Raw genomic sequence first — 20,751 nt, forward strand, 5'->3', positions numbered from 1 at the left:
AGATTTGCGCTGTACATCGTCTTGATTTTTTTTTTTCTATTTTCGATGCCAGCCACAAAAAAAAATCATCGAAAAAAAAACAAAAAATATTATCAAAAAATTAAAAAAGCCGAAAAAAAAATTCTTGAATTTTTTTTTCATTTTCGATGCCAGGTACACAAAAAATCATACAAAAAGAAAAAAATTCTTGATTTTTTTTTTGTTTTTGATGCCAGCCACAAAAAAAATCATCGAAAAAGAAAAAAAAAAGAAAAAAGGCAAAACAAATTCTTGGATATTTTTTTTTTTCTATTTTCGATGCTAGCCATAAAAAAATCACTGCGTTTTCAGCAGCCTTGAGTTCTGCAGCGTTGAGGAATTCATTTGCGGGACGACTTGCTGCTGGTATTCGTAGGAGTCTCATGAGTCGAAGCCAGTATGCTGTTCGTCAAACCAAATCAGAATACGATCCGAACTTGCTGAGATACACTTCGTTGAATTCTGCTACGGGTGATACAGTACACGCAACTACGGAGCGACGCCTCTCTTCCTCTCATGCTTCTGGGATTTCTTCGACAGCACCAGGCCATGCTTCTGGAGCCTCCTTCAGCCAATTCGGACCTTCCCACCAAAGCTCATTGTCGATATCTTCGGGTGACACTCCACGCGATATTAGATCCGCTGGGTTGTCTGTACCAGGCACATGTCTCCATTGCCATCCCTCCGTTAGCGTTTGAATTTTTGCCACCCTGTTGGCAACGAACGTGGTCCATGTTGCTGGCGTAGATTCGATCCAACGCAGCACACATGTTAAATCTGTCCAGAAGAAAGTCTGAACCGCTAACCGAGTAGAATCCTTGACCTTTTCGTATAACTGGGCCGATAATAGCGCACCACAGAGCTCTAATCGTGGGATAGACTGGCAACGGAGTGGAGCCACCTTGGATCAGGATGATAAGAGTCGAACCTTGATTGTTCCGCTGGAATCCTGACTTCTTATGTAGACGCAACCACCATACGCCTTATTCGACGCGTCTGAAAAGCAGTGTATTTCCACTAGTACTGCCTTGGGAATCATGACACAGCGATCGACTCGAATTTCATTCAACAATGGGAGTTCTTCGTGAAATTTCAGCCAATTTTCACCCACCATCAAAGGTACTGGTTGATCCCAATCCAACCGATTGCCGGTCTCGTCTTGCAACGTCCAAAGCTGCTGCATGAAGATCTTGGCAGACGAAGTCGTAGCACCAATCAATCCAAGCGGATCGAACAGCGTTGCGATTAGTGACAATATTCGACGCTTCGTCAACGGGACACCAGGTTCGATCGGAGGAACTGTGAACTGGAATCGAAGGGTATCGGTAATAGGCATCCACGTTAGTCCTAACGTTTTGACGGATTGATCAGAATCCAGGTTGATTCCTTTAGGGTCTCGAAGAGCCAGGTTTTCTTCGGGTACGCCTTCCAGAACTTCGGGAACATTGCAAGCCCACTTTCGGAGCTTGAAACCACCACACAGCATCATCTCGGGCAACTGGTTTCTGAGACTGATAGCTGCATCCACCTCGTCCGTACGGGTGATGACGTCATCCATATAGACGTCCTCACGAATTGCTCTTGCCGCGAGCGGAAATCGGTCTTCTTCGTCAGCAGCCAGCTGTCGGAGAGTTCGTGTTGCCAGGAATGGTGCGGGTTTGGTTCCATACGTAACGGTGTTCAGTTCGTACACTGCGACTTCCTCGTCCGGAGAAAAGCGAAATAATACGGTCTGGAGTGGTCGATCCTTCAGCCACGTAAGGATTTGTCGGAACATCTTCTCGACGTCCGATACGAGGAGAATCTGCTTCATCCGACTGCGTAGGATAATTGACCTCAAATCTTCCCACACAACTGGCCCTACCAGAAGCACATCGTTTAAGGACACTCCGGATGACGTTTTACACGAGGCGTCGAAGACTACTCTGACCTTGATGGTGGTACTCGCCTCCTTGACCACCGGGTGATGGGGAAGATAACACCGTTTCACCGGTCCCTCCGCCGTTTCTTCGACCTTGCGCATGTGTCCCAGTTTCAGGTACTCGTCCATGAATCCGATATATTGTTCCCGTAAGTTGGCGTCCCTTGCCAACCTCCGTTCCGTTCCGAGAAGACGTCGGAATGCGATGTCCCGTGACTCGCCCAGGTTAGGAAGAACGTCTTCGTTTTTGGGTAGGGGAACAGTGTAACGATCTTCTGGACCTCTTTGAACTCCACGTTGAAATAATTCTTCACACTTTTTCTCCACTTATTATTGAAAAGTTATTGCAAAAATTTATAAAATTTACCTCCTTTTTAATCACAAGCTGCTCAATCTTCTCCCCAACAAGCGAACAGAGAAATTCAAACAGGTCAATATCGTCCTTGATTTGTATGCGTTTACGGAGAGTTAAAGAGTAATCGATTATTTTTTCCCGTTTGGAAGCAACATAGTTTCGTACACTGAGATAATTATCCCTACAAATTTCATAAACTACATCGTATGAACGCATGCAAATACAAGCCTGAATCAATTTCATAATTATCTTATGTTTTCATACTCCATCTATAGTATTCATAATTTTATACAACAAAAAGTATACGAAAAACATTAAAATTTCATAAACACATCGTATGAATTATTTTGGTTCAGCTTACGGCAAAAAATCATACGATGATCAAATGAAATTTATTTAGACAGTGCAAATCAAAACAACAACAGTAAAAAATTTTGAACAGGAATCGGACACGAGTACAAGCAAAACTACTCTCAAAATCGTAAGTATAAAGTACTCAGTTGGTTCGTTATTTTTTACAATACCGAAGGTGATCCAGCGCCGAGCTGAAAACCTCCCTAATAAAGAAAACCTAACCTAACTATACAATTTTTGTTTACAGAAAAAAATGGGTGCTCAAGGACTTCCATTACCCCCCTGACGATAATAGGTAAATGTATTGACAAAACCGTCATTTACCCTATTTGATTAGGTGAATAAATACTATACTTAAAAATCCAAAATCACATTTTTTAGTACAATCAGCCTATTCTACTCGCTAGCAAGGTGAGGTAACTAGTGAATTGATCCTAGTCACCTCGTGGAGTATCACGCCACCACGCGATAACTATTGTCACTTCACTCACAACGCACAATAGGTCTGAATATAATAAATATAATAAATAATTGCTTGATTTAACGGCTTTCTCAGTCTTAATCTAACTCTAAAGACTACTATTTAATGTGCCCGACGCTTCGGTCATAGGTTTTAGTTCATGGTCCATGGTCGAAACGTCGGGCAGATCAAATCGTTGTCGTTAGAGTGAGATTAAGACTTAGAAAGCCGTTAAACTAAGCAAATCACTCAAGTACTAGTCGTCACCACCACTAATATAGTAATTAATCAACTCAAACTATATTTTTCATTCATATCCTTTATGAGTTTCATACGAAATCACAAATGAAATTTGTTCGTAATATCCAATTATAGCTATCGTTCGTTTATATTGAGATTCATAGTTATATGCATGAAAAATCATACGATGGCTGATAGACAAAAAACTGACAGTTCTTCATAGTTCGGTCGTATGAAATTCAACATAAAATCTTGTCGCAAAAAATCATACGATATTTCTATGAAATTCGTTTGATTAATAATCTCAGTGTAGGCAATTAACGTCTACACCTGTCGCTCTCTGAAAATGTAAGTTCAGTAGCTTACGAAGCCTCAGTACTGGTAGTTGGGTAACGATAGAGTTCAATTCGCCTTGCTCATCCAACATGTGTCTCACAAATGATTGCGATTGTTCCAAAACTTCATCTGTTAACAGATCAGGCTCGTCCCTCAAAAGCTTCGAGTACAGTTCCTTGGTGCACTCCTTAGAGCTCTTTTCCCAATATTTTTATCAGTTCCTGCACGAACATTCCGTTTCTTCTTCAGAGTCAAAGGTGGCGTTGACGTTTCTTCATCGTTAAATCGGTTGAGATAATTGTTCCTGTTAATCATTTTATACTTTAATTCGATGTACCCTTGGCCGCCTCCATATCCATCGTCGTCACAAAAGTCGAAACAAGTATATTTATGCAAAATTTGTTTCGATACGTTCGCCATGGTTTCGGCACGGATATCAGTATGATTTACAACTTCGTTCAAAAAACTACTCAGATCTTGTTTTGAAAACCGAAGTGACTGTGGCACTGGCTTTCCTGAGTTCGTATTTTTAAATTGTTGCAAATTTCGCAGTTTTATCAACAGAATATCACTTATCTTGTCCCAGTTAATGACGAACGATCTAAACTTCAATTCAGTTGCGGCATGCTTCTTCGTATTCCTCTGAAGTTTCACTCCACTGCTGTCGTGTTTCCTTTTGCGTGATTTGTTCGGTGATTGATTTTCATGATCTGAATTAGCTTCAGACTCCGACTGTTCATCGACTGCTTCCGATACCTCAGCCTGAGGAACATCGGTTCCCTCAGCTATGGTTGATGTTGCCACAGACGATTCTCTTTGCATATTACTCAATTCTGTTGTTTGTTTCTCGTTTGTCATGACGGACTGTCGTTCGAAATCGACAATTTCACTCCCAGGAGAAGTTATGCTGACCAACGTATTAATTATTGTGTTCTGCTCCGAGATACTTCGCTCATCTTCCTCGATATTATTTAGCAAATCCATGGCCATAAAATCGGGGGATGCGATTACAGAGGTCGGTACCGATTGTTTAGGAGTATTCGATACAAAGGAAATAGTTGTCGGAGCCACCTTTTGATCATATCAGGCATAACATTTCATAACGACACAAAAGCATTTGTAAACAAACTTTCTAAGGCTCTTTACACGCGAACCAAAGTACGCTCACGCAAACCAACAACATCATCGGATAGGGGCAACTATCACCTTTCCGAAAGTGGTATTGGTTTGCGCGGGCGTAAGAAAGTTTGTTTACAAATGCTTTTGTGCTTTTGTACACAAATGTCCAACTGTTGCAATGGTGATCAAAATTATCACCGATTACCTGCAAACAGCGCATTCCCTAACACAGATTTAAAAATCGAATTCGATCCTGTCTCACTGAACAATGCTCATTCAATCACCATGTGTGGTGGTGTCCGGTCGTCAACGTCAGCAGCAGCAGCATCAGCAGAAGCAGTGCTTTCAGCGTGTGGCGTTAACATTGTTCTCCAGTACACCACGAAAGGCAGCCTGCAAACAGTGAGCTGCATAGCCCACATGAGCACCCATAGAAGGAGGAAGAAGCCGCTGGATCGAAATCAGTTTCCTCATGAGTAGCTGTGGGTTATCAATGCCAAGCGTGTCAACCTTGCTCCAAACAATTAACAGCTCGCCAGCTTTACCCCAATAGCTCAGCATTACTCAACCATCACGACTAAACGGTCCTTTTCAGGACCACCACAAATTTGTTATAGAGTATGTTTTTGGATATTGTAAAGGTCATCAATCGGATGTCAGTTCCCGCAAGCAACTATCAAAGCTCAACCTGGTCTATAGAAGGTGTGGAATTGTAGGCCTGAATGTATTGGTGCAATTCGTTTTTCACTCGGTTTTCATTTCGATTCGCACGATTTACTCAGTCGCCCTTGTAGTGACGTCATAATGTTTGTTTCGATCGGCATAGGAAATTGTGTATGTTACCAAAATTTATGAATGGTCTGCCTCTAAATGTTGAGATAATTAATTGATTGTTGAATATCACACTGTGTATACCATGAAAAAGCAGAATGTTTGTGAGTTCCATACAACATACAGCTCGCCAGCCTTATCCGTGTTGAACACCCTAATAGATCAGCATTACTCAACCATCACGACAAAGCGGTCTTTTTCAGGACCATCATAAATTTGGTAGAGTATTTTTATTACGTAGGATTACGTCTTTCGGCAACATATTGGGGGAGCAAATTTCAGAAAATCAAATTCGACCGCATTACGAAAAAAAGGTCAGGTGTTGATCACATACATATAACTCTGTCAATAGCAGATGGATTTTAATTCTAAGCAAGCCAAACGTTTGGACATTTATCTGGCAAATTGCTAAAATGAACACTTCATTAATTTTCAATAAGTCACTATTGAAAAATACACAAATGTCCAACTGTTGCAATGGTGATGAAAATTATCACCGATTACTTGCAAACAGCGCATTCCCTAACACAGATTAAAAAATCGAATTTTTATAGGGGAAATGGCTCTAATGTTGGCCTATGGATCTAACCACTTCGACTTGTTTCGTCTACTTACTACTCTCTGACGACTGTGCTGGGGAAGCAGCATATGCATGTAGGTAATTGGTGGATTTGTTAGTTAATTCGACGCTGTTGGGCAATGCTGGACATTTACCAGTTTTTCAATAGTTTCTTGTTGAAAATCAACATTCGGAAGCATCGATGCGTAGCCATATTTCTGATCGATTAGTGATAAAATTATTGAGATTGGACCAGGGGCAACGTTCAAAATCTTTCTTAATTTGTAACTTGTTCCATTTTCGGTTTTCACAAAGTGTACCCCCATATAGAAATCAAAGACGTAGTCCTACGTTAAAACGGATTAATCATTTTGTCAAGCTTCTGCTTTCATGTTTCATCAGATGTCACTGCTGTTGTTGGCGGTTGGGACCAACGGCTTTACTTCCCTTCCGAAGGAAGACGTGACCAGAGATTTTTATGCCTCAGAAAAATCCCACCGACCTCGGCTGGGATTGAACCCAGACCCATTGGGGCGTTAGAAAGCAGTCACGCTTACCACTACACCACCGACGCCGGCCACCAATACATTCAGGCCTACAATTCCACACCTTCTATGGACCAGGTTGAGCTTTGATAGTTAGCTGCTTGCGGGAACTGACATCCGATTGATGACCTTTACAATATCCAAAAACATACTCTTTAACAAATTTGTGGTGGTCCTGAAAAGATCCGTTTAGTCGTGATGGTTGCGTAATGCAGAGCTATTGGGGTGAGGCTGGCGAGCTGTTAATTGTTTGGAGCAAGGTTGACACACTTGGCATGACCCACAGCTACTCATGAGGAACCTGTTTTCGATCCAGCGGCTTCTTCCTCATTCTATGGGTGCTCATTAGACTGATGCAAAATTTGAAATGTTTGCTCCACAGTGCTTAAACGGTTCCAAATTGGGACCTGCTTAGCCTCCCAAAATTTGAACTACCTTAGTTAGAAACTGACTTGGCACAAACCATTTCAAGATTATATGGGAATTACTATGTGAAAACTTATGTTTGTTCATATTTATCTAACAATTCACCACATCACTATGTTTTTAAAAATGATAACATCGATTTTCTCAGCTACAAATTTGTTGAAACCCACTTTTCAATCAAATGTAAGGAACAAAAGTTATTAATGATTCAAGTCACTGATGTCTTATGATTATGCTCATTCAACTGTTCAGCAGGCAACATTGGTGTTTCTGGTGCGAAGAATAGAGCACAAATATCATGGCTACTATGTCACTCTGCAGAATACAGTGTTGCCTACAGAACAGCTGCTTGATCATGCCATAAGATTATCAACCTCTTAAACATATAATAACAATTTAATTTGACATTTGGCTGAAAAACAATATTCCGCAAAGTTGTAGCTTAGAAAATTTACCGTAAGAACAGTAATAGAAATTTTCGAAAAAGTAATTTGGAAAATGGGTAAAAGACAATGAACAAAAATTTTGGTTTTCCCATAGTTATTTCCACATAAACTTCGAATAGTTTGTGCCAAGTCAGTTTTTTACCAATCGAGTTTAAATTTTGGGAGGCAAATTAGGACCTGGTTTGAAACCGTTTGAGCACTGTGGAGCGAGAATTTCAAATTTTGCATCAGTCTAGTGCTCATGTGGGCTCTGCAGCTCACTGCTTGCAGGCTGCCTTTCGTGGTGTGCTGGAGAACAATGTTAACGCCACACCACAGACAAACAGACGTAACACTTCATTGTGTATCTTCGTTCATGCATTTAACGGTTGATTTGAATATTATCAGTTCCGCGAACTACTCGCCGCAGCGCTGACATCGGACACTTTGATGTTTCTATACATTCTATAGAACTTTTATGCAATATTGTTTGCGAGCTAGCGAGCAAGCTTGTTTTCCGCGAGAAGCCCGAGAGATGTCGTTACTGAGGTCATATGTTTTGAGATACTATGTTTTCAAGAAAAACTTTTTCAAAGAGTTACGCCTGTTTGTCTGTGGTTTTAGTATGAGGAACAAGTCGTAGTTAACCCAAACTTCAAATAAGTCAAGCGCAACGCAGGGAGGTGCTCCAAAGTCAAAAAATTTGAAGTGTTTCAATTAATCAAAAATGCTATTCAATTTGACGCCTCGATATCGAACACTGGATGGATTATTTTCGATTATTTTAAGATCTATCAGATGAGTCTGGGGTGTCCTAAATTCAGCTTCTTGGGCCCAATCGCTTTTGAACTCATTCAGCTCCACGTAGCAAATTCTACAGAAATAGGAACTACTAGAAACATTTTCTACAAGACCAGCAAGCTGGTGAGCGCCAAGGTTATCATTCAATGTGGTAAAAATTAACCCATAAACCCTCTCTGCAAAACCCCCTCCGTGTACAACGATGCCTTCTTCTTCCAAGACTTTTATATCCTCAATCAATCTTCGAAAGACTCGGTTTCCTCCAAAACAAGAAAAGTCTTTAGTTTTGCACAACAGAAGAAGTTGGACGTTTTCGGTGAGGCAACGCAGATGTGGGTCCAAGTTACCCAGCACCATGTAAACACACAGCAACTTGTGACGAGAAGTAGCGTTGCCGAGGGCATTGACTACCATTTCAGCTGCGTTCTGGTAGATAAAAATGTTTAAAGTTTTATGATTGAAAAAATTAACTTTTTTTTAAACTTTAAACCATTGTCGTAGTCTTGTAGGTTACACGGAATTTTAGGTTTTTGGCGAAACACTGCTTCGTACGTCTTCTTATCGTCCAACATTGTACACAGAGTTTCTAAGATTGGTACATAGAAATAAAAACTTTCCTTGTGCTCTTGATCTCTTTGGAGTGACACCTGAATCGGAGGAACGAATTTGTAGTTGTCACGAAAGACTTTTTCCGCATGTACGATGACCGGAACACACCTTTGGCACCAAACATGTATTTAAAAAGATTTGTTTCGCATGATTGTTGGTTTTCATAACAAACTGAATCGTTGACGATTACATCAGAGCAGTTTTTGTGGAAATCAGCTTGCAAAATGGCAGCTTCTCCTAAAGCGGAAACGATTTCCTGAATAGCTGTATCTGTAACATGGTTTTTCGACAACAATTTCAGGAAATAGATCCAAATAAGGAAACGATTTTGCTCGAAGGATCATTGTCCTCAATTATTCCAACACTTTCCGCCATTTCTTCCCCGTTACTTCCGGAATCTATTACTACAGGGTCTTTCCCACATAATAAAGGCTCTTGAAACTTGGAACTTTTGCTTTAATCAATTCCTCTCGAATTTCCATTCCGGTGGAAATACATTTTGTGGATTTTGAGGCTGTTGACGGTGAAAAACGGCTTTTCTTTTCGGCATCTGAAGGGACAAAAAACTGGTTGCCCTGCTGGCAAATGCTGATTCAAGTGCTTCCTCATTATTTTGAAGTCAGCTTCAATAAAACCACATGAATTGACGGAGCATTCGAACTGCTTCTGTATCGGATTTCTCATCCGAAAATGGCGGTGTCGCAAATGGCTTTTGTACGCGCGAAACGATTTAAAACTAATTCGACATAAAAAAGCACACTCTGTAATTGTCCACTGTTTGTGGACGCGCAAGTGACGGATTAAATACTCGATATCAGAAATCTGCAACTCACAAAAATTACACTTGATCGCGGACATTTTTTTCACTACATGACGCGACGCGTTTGAAGGTGATACTCTAAGGAAGCCTTAGCGTGAAACTTCAAAGGCACAAATGTCAGCTTCCACAAAACATACAAATTTGAAATTGCTACTCTCTGTTTGTAGTAGCACAGCAAACTAGGAGTAGCAATTTCCAATTTGTATGTTTTGTGGAAGCTGACATTTGTGCCTTTAAAGTTTCACGCTTAGGCTTCCTTAGGGTATCACCAAGAACGATTGACACCAACGAAGCACGACTGATAAATAAAAATATGTCCAGATTTAGATGAAGGTTGCTGCAAAATTACACTAATGTGTAAACATATGGTTTGGTTCCTGGGAATTTACATGTTTGAAGATTGAATTTTACATGCCGATGATAAAGCCCTACATTCGGGTAAAATTCAACCAAGAACGATATATTTTAAGAGTAAAAAAAGATGGCTTTAAGTGTGCGTGATTTTTTACTCAAAATTATGTGTACAAAAAGATTACGTTGCTATTTATTTACATGTTTGTATAATTTACGTTGCGTATAATATTCATATTTTTTACTGTGTAGACACCCTATATTTCAATAGCAGTGTAGTTTTTTTCTTTTTCCTGACATGAAACGGAATAATTGTTGGCGAATTAGGTTCAATATACACGGTAAGAAAAAAGTACCCAACGGCCAGTTCACTTGTACCTACTTTTGACTAGTTTGTCTCCTTTTCTCCTTCTAATGTTGTCAAAAACGGAGGAGCAAAACCACCCAATAGGGGTAGTAAAGTGTGGGAACCCAACGTTGAGTATAATCATATTTACCTACTGTTGGGTACAACTAACTTACTTTTGGTTAAAAAGCCAGTGGAAAATTCCATACGAACTGCACACAAGTAAATGAAAATTACTTTGACCCGCTTTACCTACTTTTGGGTTCCTGCACTATAGTGCCGAGATGAGTGAAAAGAACTTAATTTTGGGTACTTTTTTCTAACCGTCTAGAATAACCTTATTGATCCTTCTATTATTTGCTGGTTAATCTCTTTTTCAAACCAGCAAATTTTCGTCGTAAGTGATAAGAAATAATTAACCAGAAATTGGCTTAATGACCATTTGGCCTAGTGGCCATTTGACATACTGACCTTCGGCCTAATAATCCAGCAGCCGCCCTGAGCATTCAATATAACCTGATTGATATATGTCTTGAAAGGTTCTGGCGAAAAATTAAGGTACTGACCATTTCCCCGAAACACCTATGATATATCGAGTTTAAGAATTAAAATAACGCTGCATAGGTCATCGACCAAAGGAGGCATCGACTTGTAGAAATATCGATTTATGGAGAGTACGATACATGGGAAAATAAAGGGACCGCAGAATCCATCGAGTTATAGAAAATATCGAGTTATAGAATATCGAGTTGTGGAGAGTTGACTGTAATTAAAAACCAATGTTACATCCTGAACTTGGAGCTATTCATCAGCAAATACAATCACTAAATTACAATACCCATCACGATAAAGGAAAAAAACGGTGCATTCAAATGTTGCTATACTCGATTTATTCTGTATTTCATAACATCTGTATTGCCATTTTGTCCCCTCGAGCATCACCCCTGCGCGATTTTTGACATCTACTTTGTGCTTCACATCTCTCTACTGCTCATGTTCAGGAATAACAGGTCTGGGAATATCGAATTAATTAGTGTCATGTTCAATTGTTGATATCAAACGGAAGACAAAAGTCGTCTAACTCCAGTAAATAAAACAGAAAAGCAGCTAGCAGAACCCATCAGCAATTAACCACTTCATTCGAGCAGTTAAAATGACGTTTACTACCACTAGAACTGTGAAATAAAACATTATTTTGAGATTTTTTCTTCTAGAACTACGAGAAAAGTAGCCAACATTTGTGCGTTTCTTAAAAAAAATAGAAATTAGTTGGTCCAGTTTTGTGAAATTGCTGGTAGAAAGTCACACCAAAACTGATTGGCAGAGGTGATAGAACAGTAGACTAAACAGCATCAGGAGAATGTGAGGCGATTCCAGCAACAAGATGTTATGTCTTCCCGAAGCAATATTTGTCGGATTGACCGTACGATTCTCAACCACCATAACGTAATGCAGTTTAAAACTTTACAGACTCTAATGCTATGGCTAGGTAGTGGATAATGCCGGAACTGCCTGCGAGCACTGCCCCAGGAGTCAGAAATGTAATGAATATGGTGACAAGCAAAACCCTGAATCTATTGGGAATCAGCCGTCTAGCTGAGCAGCTAGAGTTACGAGGTCAACTTTTAATCTGCAACAGCAATACGTTAAGACAACAGACAAGCTCAGATAAGAGCTTTTGCAAATACCGAATTTAGTCACTCAACAATCGATTATGAAAAAGCAAATTGGGTTAGCAGTATCGAATTAATATTTCTTATCTGACTGAAATAACTATTCCCGAAACCTAGCGATAGGTGCCTGGGAATTAATTGTATGTTGAGATTTATATATAATCTAATTCTAGTCGACATTATCATTCTCGATTTGACACCACTCTACCAAATAGGTTTCTTCCAGGTGACCTCCAGCAATTGTGTAACTTCTATGCCGTCTCGAACCAGGTGTATGCAAAATTTCATCACTTTAGGTGGATTGTCGAGAACTATGGTGATAGTAAGGCTTTGGCGTTCTGCAAGCATCCTACAAATTATTTTGACGTTACGCTGCACATCGCGGATCGTATCGTACTGGTTTTGCTTGCTTTTATTCGAAAAGTTGTTCGTCCAGCTGATTTCACCACCCACCATCATACATCCTAAGTTTTTTTTCGCCGAATCTCGTCAAGGCAACGGCAAGTGCTCTTTTTCCGGGGTTCTCGGTAATCATTAAAAATTACAACTCTCAATTATTGTCGAACATGCAAACAAAAATATAAACTCTCTGCTCGGAAAAGGAAAAGTTCGTTTATCGAATTTCGGCAAACAATTAGGGTAGATATACCAGTTATGGCTGTACGTTCCTATTATGGTGAGTTCTAGTTATGATCTATGTGAATTTCATAGGTTATATTTGGAACACACCATAATAGGAATGTATGGGCATTACTGGAACACCTACCCTACGAGGTTTTTGTTTTGTTTTTGTAGCATACTAACTGAGTGTGCCCAACCTTGCTCGGGATTCAATATTAGCTTGAGTTTATGCGCCGATTCCAAAAAGCATGCTATATTTTTCTTTTTCATTTGCATGGGAGCCCCCCCCCCCCTTACAGCGGGGAAGGGGTCTCAAACCATCATAAGAACCTTTCCCGGCCCCAAAAACCCCTGCCTTCAAATTTTCACGCCGATCGGTTCAGTAGTTTCCGAGTCTATAAGGGTCAGACAGACAGACAGAAATTCATTTTCATATATAGGGAAAATGGATGTAATGTCGGCCTAAATGCCCCTAATTTGGGCCCATATATAAATTCAGCAATCGACTAAATTTTCGATAGCGACCAAAAATATCCATTAGTATTGAAATGACGAGTTCAACTAGATAAAATTTAGCAGACTTTTAGCGATGGGCCCAAGCTTAGATCCATAGGCCAACATTAGACCCATTTCCCCTTCGGCGACAATGTCGTATTACAGAGCCTGTCATATGACATTTTAGTTTGGTACTGTAATTTGATAGCTTGTTTTGCAAGTGTCGAAAGCACGATTATCACTGAAAATGTGTCGACTACGGTGACCGCTTACAAAACTGTGTATGAGAAAAAAAAATGGAAATCAATATGATTTTCTTCCTCGCAAATAAGATAAGGACGTCGTACAAAACTGTGTGGGAAGTTGATCATTTTCGAAGTATGATTTAGCACGTCGAAAATTACTGTGGCACTAAAATAATCAAAGGGCTAGTTCAAATAATAATTAAATTTAATTTTTGGACAGTAGGCGTTCTCAAAATTTATAAAAATCATTGGTAGATCATCGATGATCATCACTAAGGATATGTATACATTTAGGCTTTATTTGAACTATCTCGTTGGTTATTTTGGTGCACAATAAGTATTGACATGCTTAATCATGATTCGAAAATGCCCCATGTCAGGGATATTGACTATTTATTGGCTTATTGTGGCACCATAAATAAGCAATAAGTTAGTTCAATCGACCACGCAACATGATTTTTGCAAAGCTATAGAGATCTAACCGACAGAACTTATATACTTACTTAGCATTCGAATTTAATCGACATGGATACACAGAGCCTAGCTCGGTAAATGCCTAAATGTATGTATCTCCTTAGCGATCGATCATCGATGATCAACAAATGATTTTTGTGGATTATAAGATCTTCTGATTGGATCTCCGTAAAATTATGCAAAAATCAAATTCATTGATTATTTGAACTAAATCGAATAATTTTTGGCATGCTAAATCATGATTCGAAAATGATCAATTTCTCTTACATTTTTATCATATTTCTGAAAGATAATATCACATGATTATCCTACGTACATGAAGTAATTGATTACTTCTTAGGCTCATATTGTGGGTTTTAAACACACATGATTTAGAATTCTTCTTGTCCGTCTTGTCTTGTTCGCATTTCAAGCTTATTGCTTGGCGCATATTAGCTTATTGCGTGCTCTCAACTTAGTGTTCTAAATGCACTTCCACAGTGATTAATTGAGAGCTTTCGATGCCAAATACCAATGCATGAATTTGTATATTGTCTGGCAAGCACAATGATACTCTATTGCCCAGGGAAGTCGAGAAAATTTCCAACCCGAAATATTCCCTCGACCGGACCGGGAATCAAACCCACCGCCTCCGGCTTGGTAATACCGTGCCTTTACTGACTAGGCTATGAGGCCCCACTTGCATATGAATGATTCTTAAATTCAGAGAAGTCATGCTTTTTAAAGTGTTCTTTTATTGTCTGCTTCTTTGGAAACAAAACGTGCCGAAGTCGTCGCTGAAATTGTCACCATAGGAATTTATATGACGACGATTTCCGCGCATTTTGTTTCCAAAGAAACAGAAAATATTCAAATTTACCAGTGAATAAATTTTAAGCGGCGCCCGTGGTGTAGTGAAGTAGGGAAGTAAAGCCGTTGGTTCCCGGGTCATGAGTTGATGGGTCGATAGGTAGGGTCCAGGTGTGTGGCGGCAATTGTTGCACACTTCACATTGTTTACTATGCCGCATTGTTTCATTACCATGACGTTTTCTGATCATGGTGGCATGTTAATCATTGATCAATTGTTGAATGATAAAACATGTTTTCTCGATATTAGAAATATTGTCATTAAACAAGTTTTAAATATTTTTGGCAATGAGCAAATGATTTCAATCAAATTTTTAATTTTTAATAATAGCTTAAAATTGAAATAAGTGGCAGAACCCCAAGGATGCACAAAGCGCGTGGCGATGCTGTAAACAAGCACGCTTCTCAACAACTGGACAAGCATACTCTGTGCCACAGCATCGCCACCCACTTTGTACCCTTGGGGTTCTGCCAGTTAACATAAGAAATTTTCACATGAAAATGTTGGTTGTTCTTTTATGTAACGACCTATTACAAATACATCTATCAAACATGTTGAATTTACACGATAAACAATAAGTGGATCGTACTTGGGCTCTTGGTTCTGAATTATTGTATATGGTGATTACGCCCAAAGTTATGCATCGTTTAATATTAAACAGCTGCTGCCTAAATGTTCTTTTTTTTTTCTTTGATTTATTTTCCGTCAATCTTGTTTTCCGTACTGAGTGCCAATGCTACCGACGCCAGAAAGGCAGCTCCATCACCTGGACCCTACCTATCAACTCATCAACACATGGACAGGGGCCAACGCCTTTTCTTCCCGTGATTAGAGATTTTATGCCTCAGAACATCCCGGAGGCGCCGACTTAGATTGAACCCAGGCCTGCTGGGGTTCCACCACCGGCGCCGCTTTTTTATTTTTTTTTAATTAATTAGCTGTTTACAAAAGCTGATACGTCCCTTCGAAAAAAGTAATCGAGAAATAGAGGATTACAATAATAAATGATTTATATAGGGTGTCGCATAATGTCTAAGCACGATTAAAAAAACGATAATGTAACTCTGTTTACAGAAAACTTGATTTTTATTTCATATTCATGTTCTCTATAGTACACTGAAGTCTTTTTTACATGGTTTTTTACGCGGTTTTTTTACACGGTTTTTCGCGATTTACACGGTACGTTTTTAACGATTTCTCAACAACGATACAACCTATTTACTTAATTCCAATCACATTATCCGTTTCAAGCTATAGCACAAGTTTTGGTGTAAATACAATTTTTTTTAAATATGTCTTCATGGACCATAGCATGCTTTAATTACAAGTGGCATCAAAATCCACAGCACAGATGCTTTTCCAACACTTTTGGATACTTTTTCCCAGTCATTTCCAAGCGTTTTAATGGAACCCGCTGCCTTTACATGTTTCCGCAAATATGCTTTGGTCAGGGCCCAGAAAGTTTCGATTGGTCTGGCCTTGGGACAGAATTTTTCGGTAAAAATCGACTTATCCGCGTCGTCAACACTTCGGCCATCACGAACGGTGTAATACTGATCACCAGGAAGAGTTTTGTAATTACATTATTTTTTTTCACATTATTATTATTATTATTATTATTATTTATCATTAGTCCATCTGACTTTAAAGTCTTAATGAAACACTTAAAGCTAAAAGTAGTCATACATTAACATTGCCCGACATTAAGCGATTACGAAATCTGGATGAAGTGATGCCAAAATCGAATTGGTCGGATACCACGTTGAATTGACGAACCATGGCGACAAGAGAGCTGTTAACTGCATAATTGGTATTGTGCGCTTCCTCGTGTAGCAAAGCTCTCGGACGGAGTGTACGGACAGGTGCATATGCATTAATCTTAGCCAACTCCGGCACATCATATTCAGCAAGCAAAACTTTGGCAACGAAGACAGCCTGCGATGCGTTTCTCCGCTCAACAAGAGTATCCAAGCCCAGCAAACGACAGCGATCAGCACACGGTGGTAGATTAAGCGGGTCGCTCCAAGGAAGGTAGCGCAATGCGTATCTGACGAATCTACGCTGGACAGCTTCGAATCGTGCAATCCATACTGCCTGGTAGGGACTCCAGACAACACACGCAAACTCAAGCAATGTGCGCACCAATGAGCAGTAAAGAGTTTTAAAACACAAAGGATCCCGGAGTTCGTTTGAGATTTCCATGAACATGAATCCTAGTTGACGGTTAGCTTTGTCGATTGTGGCTGAGAAGTGGCGAGTGTAAGTAAGCCTTTCATCCAACACGACGCCAAGGTCTTTTACGTGATCAACACGTTGGAGTACAGTGTCAGCAACATTATAATCGAACAAAATAACATTTCTAGTTCGGTGGAAGCTAATCACACAACACTTTGAGACGCACAGGAGCATAACATTACGCACACACCAATCATGAAAGATCTCCAGAATCTTTTGTAATTCTATGCAATCAGCTTGGTTGCGAAACACAATGTAAATTTTCAGGTCATCAGCAAAAAACAATTTACCTCCGCTAGGCAGGATAAACGTTGCATCGTTCACAAATAGAGAGAAGAGCAGTAGTCCCAGTATGCTTCCCTGTGGAACTCCGGAACTGTTCGAGAAGCAGTAAGATGAGTAGTTTCCGATGCAGACAGTAACTTGCCGTTGTACGAGGTATGATCTCAACCAACTGCAGAAGGGAGCAGAACATCCAATTTTGTCCAGTTTTGCTAGTAGAATGACGTGCACAACTTTATCAAACGTGTAGACTTTAAGATCTGTGTAGATGGCATCCACTTGGAGTTTCTTAGATACATTTTCCATGCAGAAAGACGTAAAGCTGACGAGATTCGTTTCGACGGAGCGGCCAGGAAAGAAGCCATGTTGGCAGGTGCTAATGTAGTTTTTGCAGGAGCCAAACAATCTCTCATTGACATTTAGCGTATGATTCATCGTCCATAAGCACGCACACCGATTTTCCGCACAGCAATTGGTGTATAACTTCCGAGCCTTCGGTTTGACGGATGCGGCTTCTTTTTCACTACGCTTTGGCGTCTTCTGCTTCTTATACGTCTTTATACCCATTCTTGGCCCGCTGGACGTTACTCTTCGAGGATACCACTTTTTAGCCACGTCTCGAACCGAAGCACTTTTCTTGCGAGTGAAAGCTTGCACGATTTTCCGGTCCAGATTTCGGTCAACAAGGGTTCGGTTTACGTCCAGATTTTTGCTTGTCCTGGAAAGTTGCTTCATCACCATTCTTTCGAATCGCGTTTCGAACGACTCCGATGCTTATAGTTTCCAATTTCGCTAATTGACTCAGAGAAATGCACGATCTGTTTGGGTTTTTCCTGAGAAATTCTTCGCATTGTCACGGAAATGTAATGAATCGACACTTGCGATACACGAAACTGTTCGTTAAAATGTGCACAATGATTCAACGTGATAAGCAGCTGTATAAACGTCATCTGAAACAAGTAGGGGTGTTCCAAAGTCTTGCTTAGACATTCTGGGGCACCCTATATTCTATTATTGAATTAGGATTTCAGGTCATGTTCCTTTTCGTGTGTGTATATGCGAGCAAAACCTAGAAAATACGTTTCCAAATTCATACTGGCAAAAAAGGAGGAGCAGAAAAAGGACAAGGAAAGGGTCTATTATTGGACTTAGTACACGGAGATGAAAAACTATCCAAAATTAATTACTTTTCCCTCAATTCCGGGGTTCAGCCCAAGAGCCCAAGTTTGAGTAAATTGCATATAGTAGTTTCCATTTAACACCAGCACAAAAAAACTACCTACTCTTAAGTATATTCTACACGTAAATTTGAGAATATGCAATTTAGGGTAGAAAACTACTTCGGCCTAATCGCCCATTTTGGGCCTATCGAGCAGAAAACATCAAATAAATCCATGATTTCATAGTTAACAAGTCAATTATGCGTTTGGTACGATACTTTTGTTAATAAGCTTCCGAACGAAGTCAATGAGAACGCGTGATATGAAGGTTTGCACCCATTATTCCCAAAAACAAAAGAAGCGCTCCGACGTTTGGTTTGGTGCTGAACTGCACTAGATAAAGAAAGACTAAGTGCTGGTTGTGCTTAATAGGCCGGAAATGGGGTAGTTAACCCTACTCAAAAGTAGCTAATTGGGCGTTGGGTCGAATCTCGCGTTCCTTTTTTGACAACAATAAAGAGTGCAAGTGAGAGGCTGAACTCAATATTAAGTAAAAAGATCTCAAATTTTGGATAGTATTTTTTCTCCACGTATAGCTATTTACAAATCCGTTGCGGAAAGTCAAGACCGCAGATTTCTTCACGTCGGAGAAATTGGCTGAAGAGCTGTATCAGAAGAAAACAATATTAACTACACATATAAAAGTTCTGATTTTTAATTGTGATGTAAACATTCATTCACGTAAACTTCTATTTCATTTCACGCAACCGAGCAACTTGCGAACAATGTTGTCTACAAAGATGGGTTTTTGTGTACAATATTTGCTACATTGCATGAAATGTATCAGAACTTTACATGATATATAATATAAACGTATATGATATGTAACGCTCCATTTATGTGCATCATATTGAACAGAAATATACACTACTTTTTCGAGCTATGTAGTAAGCGTAAGATACAACCAACCTGATCTTCCAACGGTATTGGTCTTAGTGAAGAGACGAGAACCAAATACGATGCTCGAAAGACACAAAAATAATTGGGTTGCTTAACTTCGAAAAATATACCGACTTTTATACATCATCTGATAGAGCTTTGTTTACTGAGCACAATGATGTTTTTATCGATCCTGTAGACATTTATTTTGATTTTTAAATCAAGATTTAAATTTTTTTTTGATCGTTGATCGTTGACACTATATCTATTCGTTGACAGCTCGCTCCCATACAAAGTCCCACCAAGGGGCGCTAAGATGGTGATTTTTGCTGATTTAATCGTATTTAAAATAGTTCCAGTGTACCAAAATTGATGAAATTTTGGATTTCGGTTCCATTTTTAGGGCAGATAACGAATATGTATTTACCTAAATACCCCTAAACAACCGAATTGCTCCATTACCTCTGTTGTTGATAGAAAAAAAAAGAAGCCTTTCATAATGCTCACAACAAATCATCATCTATCAAGCTATGACACTAAGGAACCACCAGTTATTGCAGATTATAATGCAACACAAGAGGCAGTATATGCTGGAGATTTCATTACACAGAATACTAACTGTGTAAGGAACACCAGAGTTTGTGCCAAACGTATAATAATGGAATTGATCAATATAGCGTCTCTTTTGAAATCTATATCTGTGTAAAATGCCAGAAGACTCGTTCTTAGGTATTGCGTAAGTTAACTCTGGATAAAAACGAAAGCGTTGTCAGATGTGTAAGAAAGATAGAAAAACCAGGCACATGTGTTCATACTGTGCTTTGCATGTGTGCAAAATCTGTAGTAAAGCAATGATGGAGGATGTTTTTTTTTTTTATTTGAGGATTCTTGTTTACTATACAACACATCGTAAAACTCTAGTCAAAAGATACAATAAACACTTTATCTTCTGCTATCCAATAAGCCTCCTACATCAGAATAGGATCCACTTCCAGTGGTTTCATTGTATGGCAGTATCGCCAACGGGGGTCAGTAGTAATGGAAGCAAAATGTGGTCATCACTCATCTCGAAACGGTTGCTTTCCAAAGCCGACGACGCATCGACCGAAAGAACTGCTGATGAATAATAATGAGGAGGACCACACAATGGTTGCTGCCAAGTTAACAGACGATCGCGTGCCACACATCGAGAGTAGCCTGCTTCTGTCGACAGCCGAGTGAACACTGATGGTGAATGTTTGTAATTCATGAATTCAGTGAGC

General features: G+C 39.6%; 1 protein-coding gene across 1 annotated transcript; it reads right to left on the bottom strand.

Moving 5' to 3' along the window:
• Positions 1 to 532: 532 nt before the first annotated feature.
• On the bottom strand, positions 533 to 17,957 carry LOC135697870 (uncharacterized). Its single transcript, XM_065217732.1, has 3 exons — positions 17,399 to 17,957; positions 947 to 2,265; positions 533 to 898 (listed from the first exon to the last, which is right to left on the bottom strand). The coding sequence occupies exons 1-3, from the start codon at positions 17,955 to 17,957 to the stop codon at positions 533 to 535; spliced, it is 2,244 nt and encodes a 747-aa protein (XP_065073804.1).
• Between the last annotated feature and the right edge of the window lie 2,794 nt (positions 17,958 to 20,751).

The sequence above is a fragment of the Ochlerotatus camptorhynchus genome, unplaced genomic scaffold (genome assembly GCF_037179485.1).
Source record: "Ochlerotatus camptorhynchus isolate MF236.1 unplaced genomic scaffold, CSIRO-AGI_Acam_v1.1 ptg000078l, whole genome shotgun sequence".
Lineage (NCBI taxonomy): Eukaryota > Metazoa > Arthropoda > Insecta > Diptera > Culicidae > Ochlerotatus > Ochlerotatus camptorhynchus.

Bases quoted from the DNA above. Each gene is read 5' to 3' on its own strand.
- LOC135697870 (XM_065217732.1), bottom strand. From the start codon at position 17,957: ATGGGTATAAAGACGTATAAGAAGCAGAAGACGCCAAAGCGTAGTGAA. The intron at 2,266-17,398 runs GTAAATTGTTTT...TTCAATAATAAG, and splicing joins GTTTATCCTGCCTAGCGGAG to TGGAGAAAAAGTGTGAAGAA. The intron at 899-946 runs GTTCGACTCTTA...CTCCGTTGCCAG, and splicing joins ATTCCAGCGGAACAATCAAG to TCTATCCCACGATTAGAGCT.